Source organism: Fonsecaea multimorphosa, assembly GCF_000836435.1.
Source record: "Fonsecaea multimorphosa CBS 102226 unplaced genomic scaffold supercont1.27, whole genome shotgun sequence".
NCBI classification, from domain to species: Eukaryota; Fungi; Ascomycota; class Eurotiomycetes; order Chaetothyriales; family Herpotrichiellaceae; genus Fonsecaea; species Fonsecaea multimorphosa.
The window spans coordinates 222,519-246,027 of NW_015971661.1; the positions used below are offsets into that span (position 1 = coordinate 222,519).

Genomic DNA, 23,509 nt, shown 5'->3' on the forward strand with positions numbered 1-23,509 from the left:
GACCCTCTCAGCCTCGTCTTCGTGGATTGAAGTTAGCGAACAACACCTTTTGACTTATTACTAGTCCTAAGATTTTAATTGAATCAATCTTCGCAGTCCTCCATCCCTGCTCGATATACAAGCTCGGTCAGCAGAGCTGAAGCATGGAGGAGCCTGACTCAGGCGTCGATCCTCTCGACAACCTTGGCGACTCACCACTATACGTGAATCCAAAACAGTTCCATCGCATCCTCAAGAGACGCGTAGCACGACAGAAGGCCAGAGAGGCCACGATCCAGCCTGCAGATACCCATGCCGCCCCCGACAACCGTTCGCAAGGCGCCTTGAGCAGCGCATCTTCTGAACGGGGATCGAATCATGCCTGGGAATCATCTAATGTCGAAAAGCAATATGAACTTTGCTTGCCGTCAGTACTGGAGCCACCTTGATCATGCAGCAATTAACTGTTGACGCAGATTCAACAAGGATGGAGATCAGAGCGAGAAGGGGGGCGGTTCCCTGTCCATTGAGAGTCACACCATCAAAACCCCCAAGCGATTCCTCACTATAGAAGACCTCGGTGCGCTTGGAGTCAATTCAGAGGGTCATTTCTCGAACTGGCCTTACAACTGCAGATATTTCGTCCCCGAGCTCATGAACGCAGAAGCGGCGACTTCTTTACTAAAGCGCGACGCTGAGTTCTATCCTGAGGAGAGTGATAGCCCAGAATGCTTCACGGTCGTTGATTTGACAGAGACCGGACTACATTCTTTCGTGCTCATTTCTTCGGACAGTCGATTCGACGAAAGGCTACGATTGTCTGATCTCTCCCACGGCAGCACGCGCATCCTCTTTGTTTCGCAGAAACGGCTGTGTCTCAAGAACTACACCACAAGCAGGTACGGGCTCAAATATTCAACCTGGCTCAAGATCTTGTCCTCGTGCGAGATACCTCCGGATGCAGTCCAGGTACTCCACGAGAACAACGGTTGCTGGGGAGCCCATACATCATTCTGCTCCGATGTCAAAGGCATGTCTTGTCGAACCAAGACTCCCAATGACTTGCTTGGGGAGACATTTTGTGCCTACCATATCTGGATGAAGCCGCGACCATGGTGGAACGAAGAGCACTTTGTCTACGCTCGTCATGACTTCCATTCGAGGAGGAAGCTCTTAGTCGTCGTTGGCACATCCCTCGACGCGCAACGACAGCGTGTCTTGTCGCAGTTCCGGCCAGCAACGCAGCCGCATCTGTTCTCCGCCCTGCTTGCCCTTGCAACCACATGGACGAAAGACCTCGAAGAATTTGTGTGGGAGCAAGACTTCAGCACACAGCGGCTTGAGTCGGACACTGGGTGGTCCACCGTCGGCCATACCCAACTGAAGCCTTTGCCTCGCGAGAAGCTCGCCCTCCGCAAAGACATGATACTTACCAAAGACGCGCTGTCCCATGTGGTGCGCGCTTCAGAGTCCCTCGACGAACTCTACTCCTTCTTGTCAAGAGAGGTTCGCGCGATCCCCTCGGATGGTTACAACGTCAACCTCCGTCCCGACCAGCTTAAAGACGCCTTCGTGCAGCAAGCATGCAAGCAGTGGCACCAAAAGAGCCAAGCTCAAGGTCTCATTGACCGCCTCGATACTCAATGGAAAATTGTCAGTGCACTCATGGCTCAGCATAATAACAGCTTGAACTATCAGATTGCAACAGATTCGAGAGTTGACACAATTGTCATGCGGCGCATCTCCTTTGTGACGATAGCTTTTCTTCCGGCAACCTTTTTGGCGACTTTCTTCAGTATGTCGTTTTTCCACGTTACTTCGGACGATTTAGTCGCGAGTCCTGCTATTTGGATCTACGTTGTCTGCGCTGTACCCCTGACTCTGGCCATCGCCTGGCAGTCGAGCACTCGAGGTTTGTCCGCAGTAAAATGGACTGCATCAAAGCTGCGGTGGAGGACCCCCAAGAAGAGTGTCTACTTCGAGGAATAAGGAGAGGACACCCAGTCGGCCGGTCAGCCTCAGCAGATTGCTTTGATAGCACCGACTGTGTGCAGCTACAAAATTGGTGGCGGGGTCTCAGTTAGCGTTGTCGCTCGCGAAAGTTGAAGTGGCTTTCCTCATGGTCGACGCTTGTCTGTTGAAGGGGTTCTGACGATGCACTGTAAGACTCGTAGGTCTCTGTTAAGGTATTCTGAGCCACAAGTTGGGTGTCTTCAATGCCTTGAACGAGGATAATGCGCACAAGCAGCCTTCGGCGGAGCAAACGGCCACACGACAGCGACATATTCTCAGACAGCATTCCAGGTTGTCATGACTTCACAACATTTGGTCTTACAACGTTGACACACTAAAGAGCAACTAATCTACGAATGCAGCCTTGATCTCGTCTCCCTTCTCACTCCTAGTCTTGGTTGGACAAACGATGGCGACTTATCTGGCAGAATTGCCTTCGCTGGGAGAATTCTTTCCTCCTACACCACGCGCAGCCAAATTGTCCCTCAACATCTTCAGACTGTACATCCCTGTAAGCTTATAACGCTCGTTTCTAGTCTTCTTCTTGCTTCCTTTGTGGTAGAGACGGGGCCAAGCCAGGCTCAAATGAGGATTCTTCTGACAGGATCGCATGATTCTAGATCTCGCTGGCGCTATGGACGCCCCTGAGAAAGCTACAGGCGATGGGCAAGACCTCGTCCAAGTCTCGCCTGAGTCTCCCCGGTCGCTATGCATGGGTGGCGGCGGAAATGGTTGGGCCACTTAACCTGCTCTACATTCTTTACACTCTGCCAGCAAAACTCAGACCCCAGCCACAGGCCGCGAGGAGCTTCCTAGGCACCGGCTTGCCTGCTCAGAACGAGATATTAGCGTGCTTGTATCTCCTTCACTACGTCAACCGCGCCCTTGTCAGTCCGCTCTATTTGAACCCGAGCATGTCACCCATCCATCCGTTCGTTACGATGTTTATGAGTGTCTTTCAGTATACGAACTCGACCAACATTGCCTGCTGGCTCGTGTACTCGACGCTGACTGCCAATACGGAGAGCCGCTCCATCATCTCTTTCAGTTCAGTCATTGGGGTCTTGTTCTTCCTCCTAGGACTGGCGGGCAATATCTGGGCAGAGACGACGCTGTATGAGCTACGACGCGGTGCGGCCAAGAGGAAAGCTAAGTCCGAGGGCAAAGCGACGATTAGCTACGACAAAGTGTATGTGATCCCGCCAGCTGAGGGACTCTTCAAGCATATCTTGCACCCACATTACGTCCTGGAGTGGCTCGAATGGACGGGTTACTGGTTGCTTGGAGGGGTATGGGGGCTGGGATGGGGTGGTGAGAGTGCTGCGCTGTGGTTTGTGGTTTGCGAAGTCGTGACCATGCTACCGCGCGCAGTGACTGGCCGGCAGTGGTATGAAGACAAGTTTGGCAAACGGGCTGTTGGAGGACGCGCGGGAGCAATCCCTGGACCGATCAGGCTGTGATGATAAAACCTCTATTAATATACTGCTGATTGAGGAGCCAACAGGGGTTTTCTCGGGCAGGCGCACGCAAACCCAACAGACCGGACTGCCACCATGATTACTCTGGAGGTTAATTACTTGTAGATGGCGTGATTCATGGGTGTCTTCGGATGGCCAGGAACAAATACCTAGGTACTACTCAGCAGCAGGGGGAAAGGCTAGCATTGCTCCGTGAAAAAGTATATCCTGGTCTTACTCACGCGGCGACTTTTCGTAGTCATGCAGGGCGAGCGAATCTCGGAGGCCAAGGTGCCCATGGCGCCCAACAGCCCAGCACATTGAGGCACAAGTCATCAGTGGCATCCCACCACCAGCCACTAAAAAGGTGCCCGCTTTGTGTCACTGCAAGCACTCGCTCGCAACACATTTGATTTTTTTACTCACACTCGGCCCTCTCACTTTCTCACCGCCCTCGTCTTTTCGTCTTCTTCGTCTTTTCTTCCTGTCCTGGTCTTTTCATAGCTCTCTTCTGCCTCTCAATCCATCCTGAGGACGTACTGGGGAGCTGCTGTCCGGACTGCCTCCTTCACACCTTGTCCAAGGTTCCCGCGGGCACCTGCAAAGATGGTTCAATCGTAAGTGCAAGCAACGCAACCACCCAACAAACACAGCTGCTGATTAGGACCCAGCTCGATTCTCGGTTTCCCGCGCATGGGAGCCAACCGTGACCTCAAGAAAGCCACCGAAGCATACTGGGCTGGCAAGATCTCGCAGGATGAGCTCCTTGCCGAGGGGAAGAGATTGAGACTGGAACACTGGAAAATCCAGAAAGATGCTGGCATCGACATCATCCCCAGCAATGACTTCGCCTTCTACGACCAGGTCCTCGACCACATCGAGCTCTTCGGTGTGGTTCCGGAACGTTACACAAAGTACAATCTGGCTCCCCTTGACGAGTACTTTGCCATGGGTCGAGGTCTCCAGAAGCCTGCCACCGATAGCTCCCCCGCTGTCGATGTGCCTTCTCTGGTGAGTGAATCCACTGGCGGGCTTCAATCGTTGACTAATCTGTACCACAGGAAATGGTCAAATGGTTCGACTCAAACTACCACTACGTCAAACCCACTCTCCAAGACAACCAAGCCTTCAAGCTCTCCTCAGACCCCAAGCCCGTGGTCGAGTTCCGCGAAGCCAAAGAAGCTGGTATCATTACCCGCCCTGTCATCCTCGGGCCTGTGTCCTTCCTCTATCTCGGCAAGGCAGACCGCGGTCAAAGTATCGAGCCGATCTCGGCCCTCGACAAGCTTCTTCCTCTCTACGAAGACCTGCTTAAGCAGCTGAAGGATGCAGGTGCTGAGACCGTGCAAATCGACGAACCCATCTTGGTCTTCGATTTGCCTAAGCACGTCAAGGAGGCCTTCAAGCCCGCGTATGAGAAGCTCGGTGGACTTGGAAGCAGTGCCCCGAAAATAGTTCTTGCCACCTACTTCGGCGATATCGTCCACAACGTCGATGTTCTGGGCTACCTAAAGAACCTCTATGCTATCCACATTGATCTCGTACGCAACCCAGAGCAGTTTGAAACCGTCGCCTCTGCATTGGGGCCCCAGCAGGTGCTGTCGGCGGGCGTTGTTGACGGTCGAAACATCTGGAAGACCAATCTCAAGAAAGCCATTGAGCTCGTTGAGAACGCCATTCAGAAACTGGGCAAGGACAGAGTCATCGTTGCAAGCTCCAGCTCTCTCCTGCATACTCCTCACACTCTAGCCAGTGAGAAGAGCTTGGACCCAGAGATTGCCGACTGGTTCAGCTTCGCTTGCGAGAAAGCCAAAGAGCTCGCCGTCATTGCAAAGGCTGTCACAGATGGTCCGGCCTCCGTCAGAGAAGCCCTCGAAGCCAACGCCAAGTCGATGCAAGCTCGTGCTTCCTCAAGCCGAACCAATGATCAGGCGGTAAAGGAGCGGCAGAGCAAGATTACCCCCCAAATGTACCACCGCAAATCGCCATTCCCTGTTCGCATTAGCCAACAGCAGAAGCGTCTGCACCTGCCTCTCTTCCCCACCACGACCATCGGATCTTTCCCTCAAACCAAGGAAATTCGTATTCAACGCAACAAGTTTACCAAGGGCGAGATCACTGCCGAGGAGTATGAGAAGTTTATCGAGAAGGAGATCCAGGACGTGGTCAAGATCCAGGACGAATTGGGTCTCGATGTCTATGTCCATGGTGAGCCCGAACGCAACGACATGGTCCAATACTTTGGCGAGCGACTGAAGGGTTATGCTTTCACGACCAATGGATGGGTTCAGTCTTACGGCTCCCGGTGTGTCCGACCTCCTATCGTCGTCGGTGATATTTCTCGACCTGCCCCTATGACGGTCAAAGAGTCCAAATACGCTGCTTCGATCTCCAGCAAACCTATGAAGGGAATGCTCACAGGTCCTATCACCTGTTTGAGATGGTCGTTCCCTCGTGACGATGTTCACCAATCTGTCCAAGCGGAACAACTGGCTTTGTCTCTCCGCGATGAGGTTGTCGATCTTGAAAAGGCAGGAGTCTATGTTATTCAGGTTGACGAGCCTGCTCTGCGTGAAGGTCTTCCGCTCCGCGCAGGCAAGGAACGAACCGACTACCTGAAGTGGGCCGTGGATTCATTCCGCCTCTCAACCGCGGGTGTTGAGGATGCCACTCAGATTCACAGCCACTTCTGCTACTCTGAGTTCCAGGATTTCTTTTATGCTATTGCAGCACTGGATGCTGATGTTCTTTCGATTGAGAACAGCAAGTCTGACGCGAAGCTTCTCAAAGTGTTCGTCGATGAGGCTTACCCACGTCACATTGGACCTGGTGTCTACGACATTCATTCTCCTCGTGTTCCTTCCGAACAGGAAATTCACGATCGCATTGCAGAGATGCTGCAATACTTGAAGCCGGAGCAACTGTGGATCGATCCTGACTGTGGGCTCAAGACCCGACAGTGGAAAGAGACCAAGGCTGCGTTGACTAACATGGTCAACGCAGCGAAGAGCTTCCGCGCTCAATATGCCAAAGGCAATTAACGGACCATGTAACGGTTTGGGGGAGGGGTTGAACTTTGAGCTCGATCAATCAACCTGATCTGAGCAGATGGCGTCAAGGAGGTTTGATTGAACGAAATGGCTGATGACAAAAGTGTTTTTCAACATGATACCACTGTAGCGATGGGGGCTGGCAAAAGTCGATCTTAACATCGGCGTTTTTGGCTGGCTCTGAACCCAGACAGACGAAAGGATCAATTCGGTGGGGGGATAGCCATGGTATATGGCAGAGATGTACGTCAGTTTTTCAACACAATACATCAAGTGATTAGGCTTCTGTACGAGTTTCGGCAGAAGAGGACCTGGTGTTGCATCTCGACTGACTCTACAGCCTCGACAGCCTCAACGACCTCGTGCAGAAGAGGTGACGAGGCTGTCAAGCGCAAGTCCTGCTGTGTCTGACAGACTAGATGGCTCGATGGCTTACGGAGCACCCCGTACCTCGTACCTTTCCCTTGAATCTGGTATGCCGCGATGCTCATAACCACCTGGCGAGCCTGGCACCTGGGCACTCATCAAGGGCGGCTTTGGCCTCGGTCTCGGCCTAATTCATGGAATGATGCGGGGTGGAGGTTGTGGCTGTTGGTTGGGCCTGAACCGGGGAATCATCTCCATTTCCCGATATTATTGTCGCTCTTCGTCCATCCTAGCCCTCACTCAGTCTGATTGTCCGGCCAACTTTGAAGCGACGAAGGACTGATCGGTCCCCTAGCCACTGCCTGATCCCTTCCCATTCCCTCCCCCCTCTTGTTCTTTTATATTACCGCACCCGTCAAGACTGCCTCACCCACATCCTCTCAAGAAACCACAGAAAAGGCCTCTTCGTCGTTGAGTCCTGGCCTTCTTCCCCTCCCCGTCTCTTACAAATCCGAGATCGCGCTTCTCCGCATCTCGCCTTGTGTTAGGGCGCGAGCCGCACGAGAGGGAAATAAAAGCGGTAAAGAGGGTGAGAGATAAGAGTTATTGTCAGGGCCGGTATATTCTGACCACAAGGGAACTTTGAAATCCGCACAGTTTGCAAGCAAGTCAATCCTGTAGGCGGAAGGGAGTAAGTCAGGCGGAAGTCCATTGATTAATATTGGCTTTGGAAACCCGGTTGTGGAGGCTGGTTTCAAGCCTGGTTGGGGGTTGATTGATTGAACCTCGTCTAGTGTGGTTTTGGGATATTGTTCCTCGCCGGCCTCGCAAAAAAATAACGATATATACAAGTCTTGGAGATGGCAGAGGCGGATTCAGGAGCCGCAATGGCACCGAGCAAGTTGCGCGTTAAACAGGTACTGTAACGTCCCCTCCTCAACCCATCCATCCATCCATCCATCCATTCCCCCTCGTATATGTGAGACAGAGAGAAGGAGGAGGAGGGAAGAAGGCAACCCGGTGTATGCCAACGACCCTTGACTCAGCCTCACCGACTCGCTTGTCACTGACATGTCCATCTCCTCCCTCCCTGGCAGATCTATACCTACCCGATCAAGTCCCTCCGCGGCATCTCGCTCTCCTCGATGCCAGCGACGTACATGGGATTCCCGCACGACCGGCGCTTCATGCTCTACAACGTGGCGCAGGGCAAGAACATGGCGGTCGCCTACTTCACCGAGATGTGTCTGTTCACCACCGCTTTTGGGGGCGAAGGCGGCAGCGGGTCCGACCCCAAGGTCATTGTGACCTATACCAAAGACCACGTCTTTGATCATCCCGACCAGAAAGTCACCCCGGAGCCGCTCCAGGTGCCGCTCAGCCCTGACACGGCGGGTCTCGACGAGGTCGAAGTCACCATGCATTCCTCCCCGTGCATCGGGTACGACATGGGCGAGGAATATAATCGCTGGTTCAGTGAGCGGTTCGGCTACGAGGTCAAGTTGTTGTACATTGGCGCAAATAAAAGGAAAGTGCTGGGCAACATGCCCCCGAATGTCGCCGCACAGCAGCGCAGCGGCGGTACTACTCGGGAGTCCAACGCCACAAAGTCGAATGCAAATTCGTGGTTGGGCAGTATAACGTCCACGGCGACCTCGCTTGCACGGGCCATCACTGGAGGAGCAGGAGGTGAATCGGACATGGACAAAGAGAACCTATACGAGGGCATAGACGAAGGCATCTCCTTCGCCGACGTGGCCCCTTACCTGGTCATATCGACCAAGTCGTGGGAGAACGCCCAACGCCGCCTGCCGGACACCGAGGAAATGGACATCTCCAAGTTCCGGCCCAACATCATTGTCGAGGGCGCCGAGGAGGAGTTTGAGGAGGACTATTGGGCCGAGATCCTCATCGGCGACGGGGACGAAAGCAACGGCGCCAAAATCATCCTGACCCAAAACTGCGCCCGCTGCAACTCGCTCAACGTCGACTACACCACGGGCAAGGTCGGCCAAGGGGAATCCGGCAAGATCCTCAAGAAGCTGCAGAGTGACCGGCGCGTGGACCCGGGTGCGAAATGGAGCCCCGTGTTTGGGAGGTATGGGTTTCTCGCAAGAGTCCCCGAAGGCAAGTCTGCAGCTGAAATCAAGGTCGGCGACGAGGTGAGGATTGTGCGGCGGAATAGTGAGAGGACAAAGTTCGGTAAGTGGTTTTCTTTCTTCTTCTCTAATTTGGTCAATCCATCCATTTTGATGTTCGTCTATGAAGTTGGAATCGAATCCCATGCTGATGAGATATCGTGTTCTGGAACAGAGTGGCCCAATCTGAGCACCAACTGAACAAAGGAGCTTCACCATAGGAGTGGTTCGTCATCGTTCGTTCCTTTCTTTATCTGGCGTTTCTGTTTTCCGCCACGTTCAAGGTCGAGTTCTGGGTTCTGTCAAGGCCAACAGTCCGCCTGTATCCTGGTGTTGAAGCATATAAGTACATGACGTTCAAGAACTCCGCAAAAGCTTCTCGTTCCCTGTCTGTCCGTGATTATCCAGTCGTAACCTCTGTTTCATGCCCGAGAGATGTATTCGGAGCCGTCGAGGGTGCTGTGTCGCCCCTTTTTCATCCAATGGCGTGTCCCATCCATGCAAATACTCCCCCCTGCCCTCTCAATGCAAAAGTCGTAATCTATCCTGCCAGCCCCGTGTCCATAACCAACCATGCAATTTACTTCGTCCCATCTCAATTCATCCGATGCTTTAGATATTCTGAAACATCTGCCTCACACTCACCTGGCGGCTCCCTCCGATCCTCGCACCAACACCGTGGGGCACGTATCTGCTCTCAGGCTGTCTGACGCCCCTCGCAACACTGTCCACCACCCACTGTGCCGTGACATATTTCACGCCCTTGCCACGCACGAGTGCCACCTCCTTCTGGATCTTGCCGCCCGCCAAGCCGCCGCCGCCAGCGGCATTGCTGCCCAGGATGACGTGCGTGACGGTCCGACGGCCCAGGGAAATGGAGGTGTTGCCGCCGTGTTGGGCAAAGAGGTGTTTGAGCTTGTGGTCGGAGATGACGGGGAAGGAACTCCCGTTGAGGTACATGGTCAAGTTGCGGAAGATTTGGGGCGGTTGAGACTGCGGCGGCGGCAGAGGAAGAGGAAGAGAAGCAGTGTTGCTAATAGTGTTCTTGTCATCTCGGTCGTCTTGCTGTCGCGGATGTGATAGGGAAGGAGGTTCTGCCTCATCCTTGTGGTGGCGGAGTTGGGGGCCATCGTGGCTTGTCTTTAGCCGCTTGTAGTTTGCAGATTCGGTGTTGTCTTCCACTATTAATATCTTCCCACTACTCGGTCGTTTCTTCGTGCCACTCATCAAATCTCGGATATCCTGCCGTCCTTTCTCCCTCAACCCCTGCGTCCCCTCCCGCCAGTCGCCGTTGGCCTTGCGCCCATCCTGACCAAAATTCTCGCTCCCCGCGCCGACCAGATCGGCGAGATGCTCATGACCGCCGCGACCGGTCGCGTCCCTGAACTGGTGTGAGAGTTTGTAGGTCCGAGAATCGCGCCACGACGTGGATCCCGACAGTCGATTTTCGGCGCGTTGGTGGCCCGTCGAGGACGAGTTGAACGGGTCGAAGAAGACGCGCGTCGGTTGAGGAGGCGGCGGCTGTTTGGGATGATGGGCTGGCATGCTGAACCGGTGGAAAGAGGACTGTTATTGTCGCATGCATCACGTCCATCGCAGTTCATCAGTGGAAAGCGGCATGTCACGAAATGTTGGCGGGGTGATGGAGTCAGTGTGACGGGAATCGCATTGCGGGCCAGTAGAAAAACACGCCTCCTCGACACGTCCTCACGTGCCCCCTTTTGTCACAGCTACGACTCACCAGTGACTCCCTCGATATTGCTTGGTGGATAGACACACGATGCCTCTTCACACAAGAGGGTGACAGAATGAGAATGGCTTCGAGCCTCCTCTCAAATATGTGCAGAAAGCCGCTCAATTTTCAGCTAATTACATACTCACTGCTGATGGACGAGGATGATCTCCATCGAGATAGCTGGGGGCTGGAGGTCTACAAGGGCCCCCTTTTGCTCTTTTGTCCCTGTTCTATCCCACAAACCCACTGAACGACTGGCACTAGCTCGTTATCTGGCTCGTCGGCCTGTCCGCCCGGTCCCTACACCTCAAGACTAAGACTCCTGGATCTTGCGGAAGATGGGGTTCCGCGCCGTGAAGCTCCGGCATCGCTTGCCAAAGATCCACATGGGAATGGTGAGAAGGCAGATGAAGATGTGCAGGCCGCCGATGGTGGAGAAGACTTCGAGGGGTCCTTGCTTGGTGATCCAGTCTGATGGCAAGACACAGGTCAGTTTAATCAGTCATGATTGCGGCACACTGCCATTTGAGGGAGGGAGAGAGGACACAGCAACAACAGTGAGGATGACTTACCGCTGATGAAGTAGTTCATGCCGAAGCTGTAGATGTTGCGCAGGTTGAGCGACGCAAACGCTTCCGGCGCCTTGTTCCGGTGGCATTCGGTAATGTAGCCATAGATGCCAATGTTGAGGAACGACATGGAGAAGTAGATGATGCCGTACAGAACCACCGGCCCAGCCCAGGGCGCTTGGCTTTGCAGCGTGGCCCCGAACCCGAAGAAGCCCACCACCCCGAGGATCAGAGTGAGGATGTTGAGGGAAAGTCGGAATTCCTAGGAGTGCGAGATAGGATTGTCAGCTTCCACCTGTCTCTTCACCAATGCCATAGCCCGAGTGGGGGTTGGCCCTTACCGGTTCATAAATGCCTCCGTTCCATCGAGCCAGCTTCTTGACCGTCCAGTCATTCATCGGCCCAGCCACGAAGCCCAGCAACGAGGCCACCAACGCCGCAATGCTGATGAGCCCGACGTCCGACACGCTGAAGTTGTAAGGGGGTCCAGTGAAGAGCTGCGCAAGAACCGAAATCATAACCACCAACCACGAGGTCGACAAGCCGTATGTGATGAAGCCATAGAGAACCTGCGGGAACAGGAGCATGCCGAATGGCCGGAAGACAATGTACAGCAGGTTCTCGTCGGACTCGGCGCCGCGCCAGGGCCGCAGCTCCTCCCAGAACGTCCAAGGTTGCTCGTCGGCTCCCGTATACAGCACCTCTCTGTTGTTGACCTTGCTGCCGGACTTGGTTGTCTCGAGGTGTTCCATGTGTTCGCCCTTGACCTCGCGCACGTCCAGCGTCTCGAACGTGTGGTCTGTCGTCCCCAGGTCGAGGTTGTACGCGGGATCTCTCTTGTACACGGTCTCCGGCACGAAGAGGAGGATCAAGATGATGAATACCCCGTACAAGCATGCGCAGATGCCGTATGTCCAATTCCAGCCGATGTTCTGCTCGATAGGTCAGCCTTCTTGAAACCCCACATATGGCGTTCTGGACACGTACCTGAATAATGTACCCGGAGATGCAGCTGCCTCCGCCGACCCCGATGCTCAAGCATAGACCCCAGAAGGCCAGGCGCAAACCGCGCTCATGCACAAAGTAGATATCGCCAATGATGGCTGTCGTGAGCACCTCAAAGGGCGACATTCCAACGGCACCGAAGATCCGGCTGTTAGATCATCGTTAGCAAGCGACCAGGAGAATTACAAGGACAGATAAGAACCGAGCTCTTTCTTCAAACGAAGGCGTGGTTCTCCAGATCAAGTGGCAACTCACCTTGCAAGCAAGCTGTGGTAGCTGTGCGCAAAGTATCCCCAGATCGAGGAGATGAACAACAGAAGATTTCCCAGGATGATGACCGGTCGACGACCGTACTTTACCGAAAGGCCGTTGGTGACGAAGCACGAAATGCCAATGGCAAAGATGGCCCACCCCAGCCCGCCATTGAGCGTGTTGTAGGACATATGCCACTCCTTTGCCATTTCCGCAAATCCTGGAGAGATCATGGGTCCCCATGCGCCGACCACGGCCGTGTCGATGCTGATGATGAGCAACAGAAGGTCCTTTTTCCACCTGGGCCAATTCAATGGGTCCCGGGGAGACTCGCTGGGCTGAGGCACAAGCACGATGTCGGAATTGCGCCCAGTGGCATGTTTCAAACCCGAAGTATCTCGTCCTAGACGTCTTTGTCAACATTTCGACCCGACACAGAAGCTGAAGGGCGCGGCTCCTACCATGGAATTGATGATGCTGCGCATCTATCATGTCCGCGAGCAACGCGGTGCCCGGGACATGGTCCAGATGGCGGTCTTCGAGGATTCCCAGACCCATGTTGTCCTTTGCTCAAGGAGAAAGCTCACCCCTCGAATCGATGTTCTCTTGAGCAGCTGCTTTCCAAAGCTAAAGGACAAGACCAGATCAGAGGTTGGGGAGGTCTTCGAAGAATGGGTTGCCACGGAAAGCGACTTGTGGTATCGGTTGTATATGAAATACTCTTGCATCTCGCTTTGTTGCGGGGCTGTCGGCAATAAACAGGGCTGTAGATACCGTAGCTTGGGCCTGGACCGAGCAGGCAGCCCGACCAGCAACGCACTCACAGAGATGCGATTTTCCCATTCTGTGGTTGTGGTGGAACCAGGAGTTTCCCCAGATCAACCCCTCAACCTCCAGGATGGAGTACCCCGAGGTGGATCGCCCGCCCACCGCGCCTGTGGCCGTCCTTCTGTAATAGTTATCGAAGCGGAGCCCCTTTTGTGCTGGGCTGACCAAAGATCGGCAGATATGTTCACCACAGTCACCACGTTGACAACCGGACCGAGCCAAGGCGAAGACATTATTGGTAAGGAAAATCGCCATTGACAGGGAAAGTTGGGAACCCCCCGGTATAGATCCGGCAGAAATGAAAAGAGGCGGCGGGGGAAGAAGGATTGCATATCGCATGCGACGAGTAGATCTCAGGGGATAGTGGGCGTCATGATTGGACAAACGTCGCGAGATGCATGGCGGAGGTCGACTTAAGGCGTGGAGAAGATATCGCTATACCATTTTGAGGAAATGGATTTGGACGTATCACGAATGCCTCCCTCCCAAGGTCCTTGGGTTCAATCTCCACAACTTTCAAGCGATGAGCATCGAACCAAGGCGCATGGCGGCCTCATAAATATGTCCGAGCTTTTTGATGGGTTCATTCCTGGCGTGCTCTGGTCAAATACCCGACTTCGCTTTGACTAGGTCCTGGCTCTTTGTCCCAGTGCAGCCTTGCCGCATTGGATGGGCTAGTTCTTTTCAAGGCCACGGAGGAGATTCTGCCAAGTTTGCAATGGGACGAGTCAATGTTGTTGAGAAGTCAACCTCGGCACAGCTTGTTCCCTGCTGAGAAGGCAGACCATGCTATGGGTGGGCGTATTAATACAGGTCAACTACTCAGTCGAGGCACCATTCTTGGGACGCTTCAATCTCAACAGCTTCAAAGAGATGGTGCATGCCGTCGCGGACGAGACAGAGACGTCCTTCCGACACGCAAGTCCCGCCCCACAACCCATTCTCCTTGCCTCCTGGCTCGTATGATTGGGTATGCAGCATGCTCGAAGACTGCGATCCTCCCCCGCGCTTTATTTCGCAGGACGAGTACCGGGCACAGCGTCTGAGTGATATGTGTGCGGTCCGAGTCTTGTGCCACGACCGCCACCATCAATGAGAGTCGCACTCCGCATCCAGGAAGAGCAAGGTCTTGGTGAAATGGCACCGGGATCAGAATCGCCAATGAGATATCCGGTGTATCTGGAGAAGGGCAGGCGATATGAGTGAGTTTACGGATGTGCTGAACCTCCTCCGTATCGATGCGATTCAGCATGGCTTCCAATATAGGAAATTCATGTCCTAAGACGAATGGAATCCTAGGAAAGTGTCAGCAAGGGAACCAATTATCTCGATTCTCGAAGAAATTAGTGCCTTCTGCTCAGAAATAAGTCCCATTTCTGGGCATCTTATCTCGACCAAATCACACGTAGTTACACCACTCAATTCTGGGCTTAGGATCTACCTAGCTGTATGAAACATGATGCGGCTATTCAATCCCTTTCTTTGCTGTTTCATGCCTGGATTGGCCTTTCTCTTCCTGCCGAGCGAGGCTGTGGATATCTTTCTGACCAGTCTATAGTCTTTTTCTGCACCTTCGTTGAGCATGCTCGTGGCAAACTGAATATTCGTAGTCCGGGCTAGGACATGGATTCCACCAAAAGTAAACAGTATCGGCACTATCCCTCGCTGTCCAGCACACAGGATCCGCTTATTTTATTTCAGCTGGGCTGGCACACTGTCGCCTGCATTTTCCTGTTGATAAGCAACAGTAACGCTGTTGTTGCTGCCATTTCATTCCTTCCAGCAAGCTCCTTTGCTGGTATATATCTCATGTAGATGTCTTTTGGTTCTACAGATGGGGCAGAACCATTAATCACGCCTGTTTGGACAACTCGGTGGAACTAACAAATAACAAGTAGCATTCTGAACGCACAAATCCTAGCTCAACTGAATGCCATTGCTCTCCTCCTCGATGCTTTCATGATGATATCTCGAAGCTCCGTATCCGCATGCATACCCAAGGCCTTGCGGACTCTGTCCACTGTTCAGTGTTAGATGTCTCGACGAGCTCTCCCTTATTGATACTGTTGCCGTAATGCCATGCCCTGGTACGACAGTACTTATATATGATCAACGCAGGGCAAAGTCTTGCCAAACCCATGGGTGTCTCATGCCTTCTCCGTCCATTAACCCATGAACATAACATTCTCCCTTGAACAAGTGATATCTCCCGTCTTGTCGTAAGATAAAGGGAATTTGTCCACCATGAAGTATACAAATTTTGTCCCCTTTCATCACATCGTAACGAGCCAACCCCATATAGCCTTGTCCCGAGAGAAAGAACCCTCTAGAATTGACCGCATGATTGATAAGGCTACTGGAAATAAAAGATTCCTTGCCGTCTTGCTTGTTTTGAACAGGCCAAGGTGCAGCAGAATCACGCAGACATCGGCCCCTTTCTACACGTGTGTCAGCAACAAGCGTGCGGAGGAAAGCTTCATGCGTAGTCTCGTTTCGGTGATATACTTTCCCAAGCTCTGTTTCAGCCCAGGAATGCCACTTGCCTAATATCGATGGGTTGAATGGAAGGTCAAACGCTTCACCGAGCTTTAAGACTGTATCGACTACCACACCTCGTACAAACAAGGTTCGCAGGCCATCAGCAAGCTTGACCGACGGAGCATAATTATCACTTGCTTTGTATACCTTATTGGAGAGAGCCTCGTAGGGTATTGTATTCTTCATCAACGGTGTAGCTTCCAGCCCCAACGTCCAGTCGGCGGTCCAGGAGGGTAGAGTGCACTTGGGGTGAAAAGATGAAGGAAGGAAGTCGAAGTTAGACCAAGATTGTGGTGTTCGTGCAGCTGCCTGACAGTGACCAAGTACATCTAAAGTCCGCTCCGATGTGATCAGGGCATACGTGAATTTCATGTATACTTCGTCAATTGGTTTGGTGTAGTCCGGTTCCCCAGCCTCTCTGTGAGCATCGACCGCCAAGCCTGATAATGCAAAAATCTTGTCTCTCGGGTCTGATGCTTCACACGTTCGCGCGTTATCGAGGAGCACGAGAAGATTCGATCCATGTCCTGAACGTCTCCCGGTGAGCTTGAGCTGATCTAGAGCAATGACTCTGAGGAAATGTGCAATGTCCAGGTGCTTGAAATCTTGTTTGAAGATATGTTGGATTGTGTATTGCGTTATAAATTTTACCACTGCCACGACTCTCCAGAACTCTGTCTGATCTTTGCCACACCTTAAGTAGGTGTCACTAGCACAAGTGGCTTCTTGGATGATCCATACACGGCGCCACCAGGGGCGACAGAGAAGCCGGATTATCGCTTGGAGAGCTCTTTCATTAATAGCTGGTACTGGCATGCTATGTGTCGCCAGCTGGGAGGTTCGCGTTGCCCAATGTCGATCGACGCTATTCATAACATTTATCGCGTAGCTGCTATCGTCGGATTCTGGTCCTAGCCAAATGACGATTTTTTGCGCCTTCTCGTAAATTTTCTTCATTTGACTCACTTGCACGCTTTTCTCTGCTTCGTCTTGCTGGTTTATGCAGACCGCGTCAACCCAGATTTTGAGGGTTCTTCCTCCTTCGCATAAATGTTCAAGAGCTCTTGCAAGATTTCTTCCAACTTTGAAATGGCGATTGTTGAGCTTGATCGATAACATGTCAGAGCGGTCTCCCCAGGTGTAAGAAAGAGCTTCGTAAGTTGAATCGTCCTCCAGAGAAGTATGCTCAAGATGACACTCTAGTTCAATCGCACTAGACCTTGTTACAGACAGTATTCTGATTTCTGGGGAAGCTGATTCCAGTGGCGTATATTTAAATTCGTTATCCTCCATTAGTGCTGATCCCAATCCTTATCACGTAGCGGTGGTATTGGCGTGAACGCAGAACTACCTACCTACTGTAGTAGAGTGGAAGTAGGTATTAATACATATGCTTGTCATGCCCAAATTGAATGCCCGGAATTGATCGCAGATGGACTTCTAAAAGCGGCACGTATTAATAGCTTAATTAGAGTAAATTTCGTCGGATCTTGACCCGCCAAGAAATTCGCGAAAATGTGACAATTTTCCGCATCGTACGAATGAAGCATCGAAGCGCAGACAAATCTACCTCGTACAGTTCCAGCATCAGTCTTTCGGTCTTGCTCGACTCCTGGCGCTCGCTAACATACTATTAGCTGCGTACCGAGGCGCAGGCGATGAAGACGCCCATTGCGCCTTCTCCAAGACTTCTGCGCTATCTTCGACTTCAATCAGACTCGCTCTTCGCAAACTCCAGTCACTTCACAACACGTCCTCGGACGCCGTCTCGAGCTCTATCTACAACTCCCCCTCGCAAGCGCCTCTCCTCAATTGAGGACAAATGGCATCCTGTACGAGAGCAATGCAAAGCTCTTCCTCCTCCGAGATATAGCCCCCCGAACCCTCCACAGTCTCGTTGCGCAAGCACAGAAAGTCACAAGCAAACTTTTTGGCGACGATGGCTCCGTCATAGAGTCGCTGCATCCCGTTCAAAACACCCCCGAGATGCTCCAACTACATCCTCACCCTACGGCTACGACGAGACGTCGGCGCAGCTCTTCAACCTCTCCCGCGCCCTTTCCCGTAACACGAGCGGTGCAGAGATGAAGCTCCGTTGCACCGAGTTTGACGCCAATGGCTCCGTTACAATGGTATCAGGCGAGTTCAAGAAATCGGAACTTATCGCCAAATATGGGCTGTTGCCTCGAGATCTCCGCAAGATCGACTCCTCTGTCCTTCCCCATATCCTCGTCCGTCCCTCGGCCATCCTGATTAATTTACTCCACCTCCGAGTCCTCATCCAGTCAGATCGAGTTCTGGTTTTCGACGCTTTTGGAAGCACAGACTCTTATACTCAGTCCTTGTTCATGTACGACTTGGAAGGGAAGCTGCGACAAAAAGCAGACCCTAGAAATGGCTCCCTCAACCTCCCGTATGAATTGAGAGCTCTCGAAGCAGTCCTCATCTCGGTCACTTCAGGACTGGAAGCGGAATTTGCCCTGGTCCGGGACCCGGTCACGCATATCTTAAGAGAGCTTGAAGAAGACATCGACAGAGACAAACTACGGCACTTGCTCATACATTCCAAGAAACTGGGAACCTTCGAGCAGAAGGCAAGACTGGTGCGAGATGCCATCGAGGATCTCCTTGAAGCGGACGATGATCTATCTGCCATGTATCTGACTGAAAGAAAGGCCACCGGCAAGTCCCGCGCTGAAAACGACCACCAAGACGTTGAAATGCTCCTCGAATCCTATCACAAGATCTGTGATGAAATTGTTGAGATTTCGGGCAATCTAATTAGCAACATCAGAAACACGGAAGAAGTGGTCCGGGCGATTCTAGATGCCAATCGCAACCAGCTCATGTTGCTCGAGATCAAGTTCAGCATTGGCACTCTCGGTCTCGCCGGTGGCACCCTCATCGCCGGGCTTTATGGAATGAACCTCAAGAACTTTGTCGAAGAGTCGGACTTGGCTTTTGGCTCAGTCAGCGTTGTGTGTTTCGGCCTATCCTGGCTGATCTGCATCTACGGCATGCGCAAATTGCGCAAAGTGCAAAAGGTGCGCATGTGGGGCGAAGGACTCGATCATAGCATGGGCTTCCGCGGCGGCAAGGTAGGAAATCGAGGAAATTGGCGCAATGAAGCCGTGGAGAGCCAAGCGCATAAAAACGCCAGACTGAAAGCGGGAGGGAATGCGCAGACTGGCCGTGTGCTTTGGCCTGGTATGGATGGGTTGGGGATGCATAAACTCAACAATACCGAAAACGACGACCAACAGCAGCAGGGTGGAGTCTTTAACAGCAACACGGACGCGAACGCCAACGCGGGATCGAATGCCCCTGGCATGACGATCCACGAGGACGTCGACAACGTTGAGGCTAAGATGAAGGCTGACGCAAAGAGGGAGAAAGGTCTGATGACCAAGGAGCAAATGAAGGCATAGAAGAGGAAGTGATGCAAAGCTGTCCTCTCCCGTGGCTCTGTAGAATATATGTGACGATATGCGATGGGTTTCATCTTCTTTTTGGCATATAGATGGCTGGTCTCATCTCCTTTGAGCGTTCAAGCGAGGACTGAGAGGGCAGCGGTTTCTTGCATTCATCCATGTATCGGGACAGCTGTATTTCGGGAGGCACATGATAGACTGGTCCGGTGTTGGCAGGGTTTTCATAAAAGACCAAGGCAACTCCGTATCTCTGATAACTGCGCGGGACATATAAGACGAATCCATCTCATTTCATCTCTTGAGCGAGTGGTGAGTGGTGAGTGGTGAGTGGTGGTTTGTATGGACATCTAAAGCAGAACTCGCTGTGCATATTATATTTCTGTACCCCAGTGCATATAAATACCTAGGTATAATTATATACCTAGTATGTGGTTGCGTCCGAACGCGGGAGCATGTCTATTCGTGCCTTAATACATCGAACCATAAGTTTTGGTAAACGGGATATTGTATGGGACAAAACTTTGTTTCCCATGGCTATGCTTGCTCTGGTCACTGGCAACTTCGAACGCTCTTTTCTGGGTACATAGGTACCTAGGTAAGCAGCCACGGTATGCCCGTGCTTTTTTGTCCTGTTTCTCCAACCGCTGCCCGCTGGTGCGTAATCAGGGCAGTACTATAGCATCGGCCGGCTCCTCGATTGTTTGCTCTTTACAATCGCCGGAAGGTTCCTTGTTTGTGTCTATCGAGGATTTCGCATACACCCACGCCAGCTATGTCCAACGTTCATCCACCACCGCCACCACCACCACAATTCCCCATTTCCAATCCTGAAATGTTGCAAGAGAGCATTCGCATAGGCTACAAGTGTATTCGCACTCTCGGAGAACTGAGGATGGATCACCAATCGTCATCGTCATCCTTCTCGTCATCTGTTCCATCAAAGTCAGCATCCATGGATCGGGTGACGGGAAAAACAAGTTATCTTGAGAGGGTGTTGGACTTTCAAGGAAGGCAAACAAGGGCAAACTTACCGCTGCCACTAACTTTCTTCTTCCTCTGGCTCAACGCTGCCGCCAATGCCCCAGCTAGACCACCTTGATCCCCTGCTGGTGTGGAGGGAGATCCCGGAGCTCCTGGAGGCGGTGGAGGAGCACTACTCTCTGAGCCTGGGACCAAGGCCGCACTACGGTCGCGCTTGTCGCTGTCCTTGACCTTGCGTAGCCCACCACCAGCTTTCCCACCTGTGCCGCGGATGGCCGCCAGGAGCGAGTCACGGCCATCGCCTCCTGCTTGAGGAAGAGGAGGAGCAGGTCCAGAAGAGCTGGGCATAGGAGGAGGCGGTGGAGGCCCGCCAGAGGACGGCATGGGAGGAGGTGGGGGAGGGCCGCCAAAGGAAGGCATCGGAGGCGGTGGAGGCGGACCGGAAGAAGAGGGCATAGGTGGTGGTGGGGGAGGAGGTGGCGGAACAGCACCTGTAGGCGGAGGAGGGACTGCTCGAGTATTCGGAGGCGGCAAAGGAGGTGCATTATTGCGCGCTGGTGGAGGCGGCGGAGGTTGAGGAATGAACAACGCAGAATGCGACGGCGTTTGTCCTGCTTTGGGCGGTAATGGGGGTGGTGGCCCAGCATAAGGAGTTGGTGTCTCACGACTAGGTGGCGGCGGAGGAACAGGTCCACGACTCGGCGGAGGTGGGGGCGCAGAAGACTTGCGTTCCCCCGTAAATGGTGGCGGGACTCTAAACAAACCACCCTGGGGCTGTTCCTCCTCAATCGGGGTTTTCGGGGGACGAGGCGGAGGCGGAGGACCTGGATTTGCAAGGGAGCCTGAAGAAGCTCGAGCTCGGCCAGATGGGTGAAGTGCTGGACCTTCTTTAACAGCAAACTTGCCCGCATCGGCGATAGGTGGAGGAGCGCGGAATCTAGGCTGGGGACTTGCTGAGGGGGGAGGTGAAGGCGTCCTTGCTGGTGGAGGAGGGCTTGAACGAGGAGGTGAAGGTGCTCGCCCGCCCACAGGTCTTCTTGACGGCGGAGGCGCTGGAGGAGGGCCTCTCCGGCTCGAGGAGCCAGTATTTTCAGGGCTAATTCTCGACGGGGGCGCTGACGGAGGCGGCGGTGGCGGCGGTGCCCTTGATCTCGTCTCGGTAGCGGTCACTGTCGGTATGGCCGAACCAGTTCCATAGCCGGTTCCTTCTGCCTGCTTTTCTTGCACATAACGCTTGATAAAGTCGACGTTTTGGGCAATCTGATCTTCGGTGATGCCCATTTGTACCAATTCATCCAAGATCGGCCTCAAGCTTGGATCGGCAAGATCGATTGTGTCTGCATTGCCCCGGGGGTAGCTTGCCGGGGCAAGCCCCGTGCTGTAAATCGGCTGGGGGGCAAGTGGTGGCTGTTGTGATGCAGAGCTATGCCGGTGACCACGGAACAGGTTGCTAACTCGACTGTGGTGTTTATGAGAGCCTCCGGGAACGTGGATCTGGCCTCCTCCAGCGGCAGATGCGAAAGGCTGGGCTTTTGTATGTTTGCTGGCGTTTTTCTCGCGCTCGTCCATCTTTTTCTTGAATTGTCGGGCCTCTTTCTCGTCGACAAAGGATAAACCGGCGAGACATTGTTCGAGTTCGAAGGAATGGAAGAATGTGCGATCCTGGTTGTATTGAAAGGTGTCGTATATTTCTTGATCCCATATCACGCCTCGGTTTGCGGGAGAGATATCGACGAGCTTGATCCAGAAGGTATTTCCCACCAGGTCGTTGGAGAGGACAGCGGCGCCTTGAAGACCAGTATAGGTCCATCGGTTGCTGTTGGGGAGAGAGACATAGAGACGAGCGACAGCAACGGCCTGGATCTTGTTGGAGGCTTTGGGCACAGTCCTCTTCACCGTCTCCTTGTCAGCGTCGGAGAGGATGGACGGCATCTCGCAGCGAGAGCGAGTGATAGTGCTCGCAGTCCACAAAAGGAGAAACCGAGAGTTGAAAAAGGGAGTGACCTGCCTCTGCGCAGGAAAGTCGAGCTAAACAGAAACAGCTCAGGTTGAGTCGAGGATAACAGACTGACATGGAAGTATAGAGAGGTGATCAATAAACGGCGCAGGCAATTCCCAAAGTCACAAAGTGCTCTCTGGAGTCTGTTGTAAGGCGGAGACGAGAAGAGAAAGGCTGAGCCGCGTGGCATTCCGGCTCGGATCAATCTCACTAGGGCAGCTCGGGCAGTCGTTGCGGGGTCACACCCGCGGACACCCCAAGCCCCAAGGCTTTTAGTTAAGAGGTCGTCCCTGGTGTCACCTAGCACCCACCCTAAACGTGCCCTAGGTCGCCCCTGTTTGCCGTCGAGCCGTCAAGGCCTCTTGCTTGGCCCCGGCACCCTGCAATTGGCTGAGCTCGGCCTGCTTCCGTCACTGATGCTTCTCTCCTTTTGCAGCACCCCACATCATAGACGTCATCGCCACCGTGCAGAAGTTGCACACTGCAGACGGAGGAGCCTGACAGTCGAGCAGTGTCATGGTCACGCAACCACTCAATATCACAGCTATATAAGCCTCTTGAACCCTCTGTGCTCTCCTCATCCTAGACCAGTTTTTGGAAGAACCTGTCATCATCCACAAACTTGTCAAAATGCCTGTCCACCCAAGCGAAGAAAACACCGACTCTCACGTCTTTGACCAGGTCGCCAAAGAGTCCAGCGATTCCACCGCATCTGATCACCCCATCCACCAGGACCAGCAAAAGGCACAAGCTCATCATCATCAGGGCAAAGGCCCTCAGATCTCCGACAGTGAGTACATCACCTGTTCTGTCGCTGTGAGATGATTGAGAGAGCTGACCTGGTCCCTCCTGGTAGGCATTCCTGCTGAGACAAAGAGCAAGGAGGAATTGAAGGCTCAGGCACAAAAGATGAACAAAGAATGAACAGATAAACTCTGCATCAGCAACGAGAGGCACGAACACGATCCACCATGGTAAAGGTAAACGTAAAAGAATGGGTGAATGGAAAAGAACACACTCAGGGCCCTCTCATAGGAATGGAATAAATCATTGAGACACGAGGACGTCTCTGCTATTGCCCTGTGCTGGCGCCGAACTAAGCCGCTATACCGCTATGCCTCCATGCTTTCCATCCGAAGCCACACACCGTATCAGGTCCAGCGCCATG

The 23,509-nt window shown here is 53.2% G+C and overlaps 10 protein-coding genes across 10 annotated transcripts; 6 read left to right on the plus strand and 4 right to left on the minus strand.

The window, feature by feature from the left end:
• Positions 1-143: 143 nt before the first annotated feature.
• Positions 144-1,968, plus strand: Z520_10002 (uncharacterized protein; the record flags this gene model as incomplete). The annotated part of the gene is made up of 2 exons (XM_016780496.1): positions 144-406; positions 456-1,968. The coding sequence occupies 2 exons, from the start codon at positions 144-146 to the stop codon at positions 1,966-1,968; spliced, it is 1,776 nt and encodes a 591-aa protein (XP_016628415.1).
• Positions 1,969-2,401: 433 nt separating this feature from the next.
• On the plus strand, positions 2,402-3,452 carry Z520_10003 (uncharacterized protein; the record flags this gene model as incomplete). Its single annotated transcript, XM_016780497.1, has 2 exons — positions 2,402-2,503; positions 2,613-3,452. The coding sequence occupies 2 exons, from the start codon at positions 2,402-2,404 to the stop codon at positions 3,450-3,452; spliced, it is 942 nt and encodes a 313-aa protein (XP_016628416.1).
• Positions 3,453-4,055: 603 nt separating this feature from the next.
• Positions 4,056-6,490, plus strand: Z520_10004 (uncharacterized protein; the record flags this gene model as incomplete). The annotated part of the gene is made up of 3 exons (XM_016780498.1): positions 4,056-4,066; positions 4,121-4,460; positions 4,511-6,490. 3 exons carry the CDS (start codon positions 4,056-4,058, stop codon positions 6,488-6,490), a joined length of 2,331 nt encoding a protein of 776 aa, XP_016628417.1.
• Positions 6,491-8,010: 1,520 nt separating this feature from the next.
• Positions 8,011-9,204, plus strand: Z520_10005 (uncharacterized protein; the record flags this gene model as incomplete). Its single annotated transcript, XM_016780499.1, has 1 exon — positions 8,011-9,204. The coding sequence occupies one exon, from the start codon at positions 8,011-8,013 to the stop codon at positions 9,202-9,204; it is 1,194 nt and encodes a 397-aa protein (XP_016628418.1).
• Positions 9,205-9,615: 411 nt separating this feature from the next.
• Positions 9,616-10,548, minus strand: Z520_10006 (uncharacterized protein; the record flags this gene model as incomplete). The annotated part of the gene is made up of 1 exon (XM_016780500.1): positions 9,616-10,548. The coding sequence occupies one exon, from the start codon at positions 10,546-10,548 to the stop codon at positions 9,616-9,618; it is 933 nt and encodes a 310-aa protein (XP_016628419.1).
• Positions 10,549-11,051: 503 nt separating this feature from the next.
• Z520_10007 (uncharacterized protein) lies at positions 11,052-13,122 on the minus strand (the record flags this gene model as incomplete). The annotated part of the gene is made up of 6 exons (XM_016780501.1): positions 11,052-11,209; positions 11,311-11,569; positions 11,649-12,239; positions 12,295-12,460; positions 12,568-12,967; positions 13,026-13,122. The coding sequence occupies 6 exons, from the start codon at positions 13,120-13,122 to the stop codon at positions 11,052-11,054; spliced, it is 1,671 nt and encodes a 556-aa protein (XP_016628420.1).
• Positions 13,123-15,501: 2,379 nt separating this feature from the next.
• Positions 15,502-17,223, minus strand: Z520_10008 (uncharacterized protein; the record flags this gene model as incomplete). Its single annotated transcript, XM_016780502.1, has 1 exon — positions 15,502-17,223. The coding sequence occupies one exon, from the start codon at positions 17,221-17,223 to the stop codon at positions 15,502-15,504; it is 1,722 nt and encodes a 573-aa protein (XP_016628421.1).
• A 365-nt stretch (positions 17,224-17,588) lies between these two features.
• On the plus strand, positions 17,589-19,358 carry Z520_10009 (uncharacterized protein; the record flags this gene model as incomplete). Its single annotated transcript, XM_016780503.1, has 1 exon — positions 17,589-19,358. One exon carries the CDS (start codon positions 17,589-17,591, stop codon positions 19,356-19,358), a length of 1,770 nt encoding a protein of 589 aa, XP_016628422.1.
• Positions 19,359-20,258: 900 nt separating this feature from the next.
• On the minus strand, positions 20,259-22,274 carry Z520_10010 (uncharacterized protein; the record flags this gene model as incomplete). Its single annotated transcript, XM_016780504.1, has 2 exons — positions 20,259-20,290; positions 20,393-22,274. The coding sequence occupies 2 exons, from the start codon at positions 22,272-22,274 to the stop codon at positions 20,259-20,261; spliced, it is 1,914 nt and encodes a 637-aa protein (XP_016628423.1).
• Positions 22,275-22,971: 697 nt separating this feature from the next.
• Positions 22,972-23,265, plus strand: Z520_10011 (uncharacterized protein; the record flags this gene model as incomplete). The annotated part of the gene is made up of 2 exons (XM_016780505.1): positions 22,972-23,131; positions 23,198-23,265. 2 exons carry the CDS (start codon positions 22,972-22,974, stop codon positions 23,263-23,265), a joined length of 228 nt encoding a protein of 75 aa, XP_016628424.1.
• Positions 23,266-23,509: the final 244 nt, after the last annotated feature.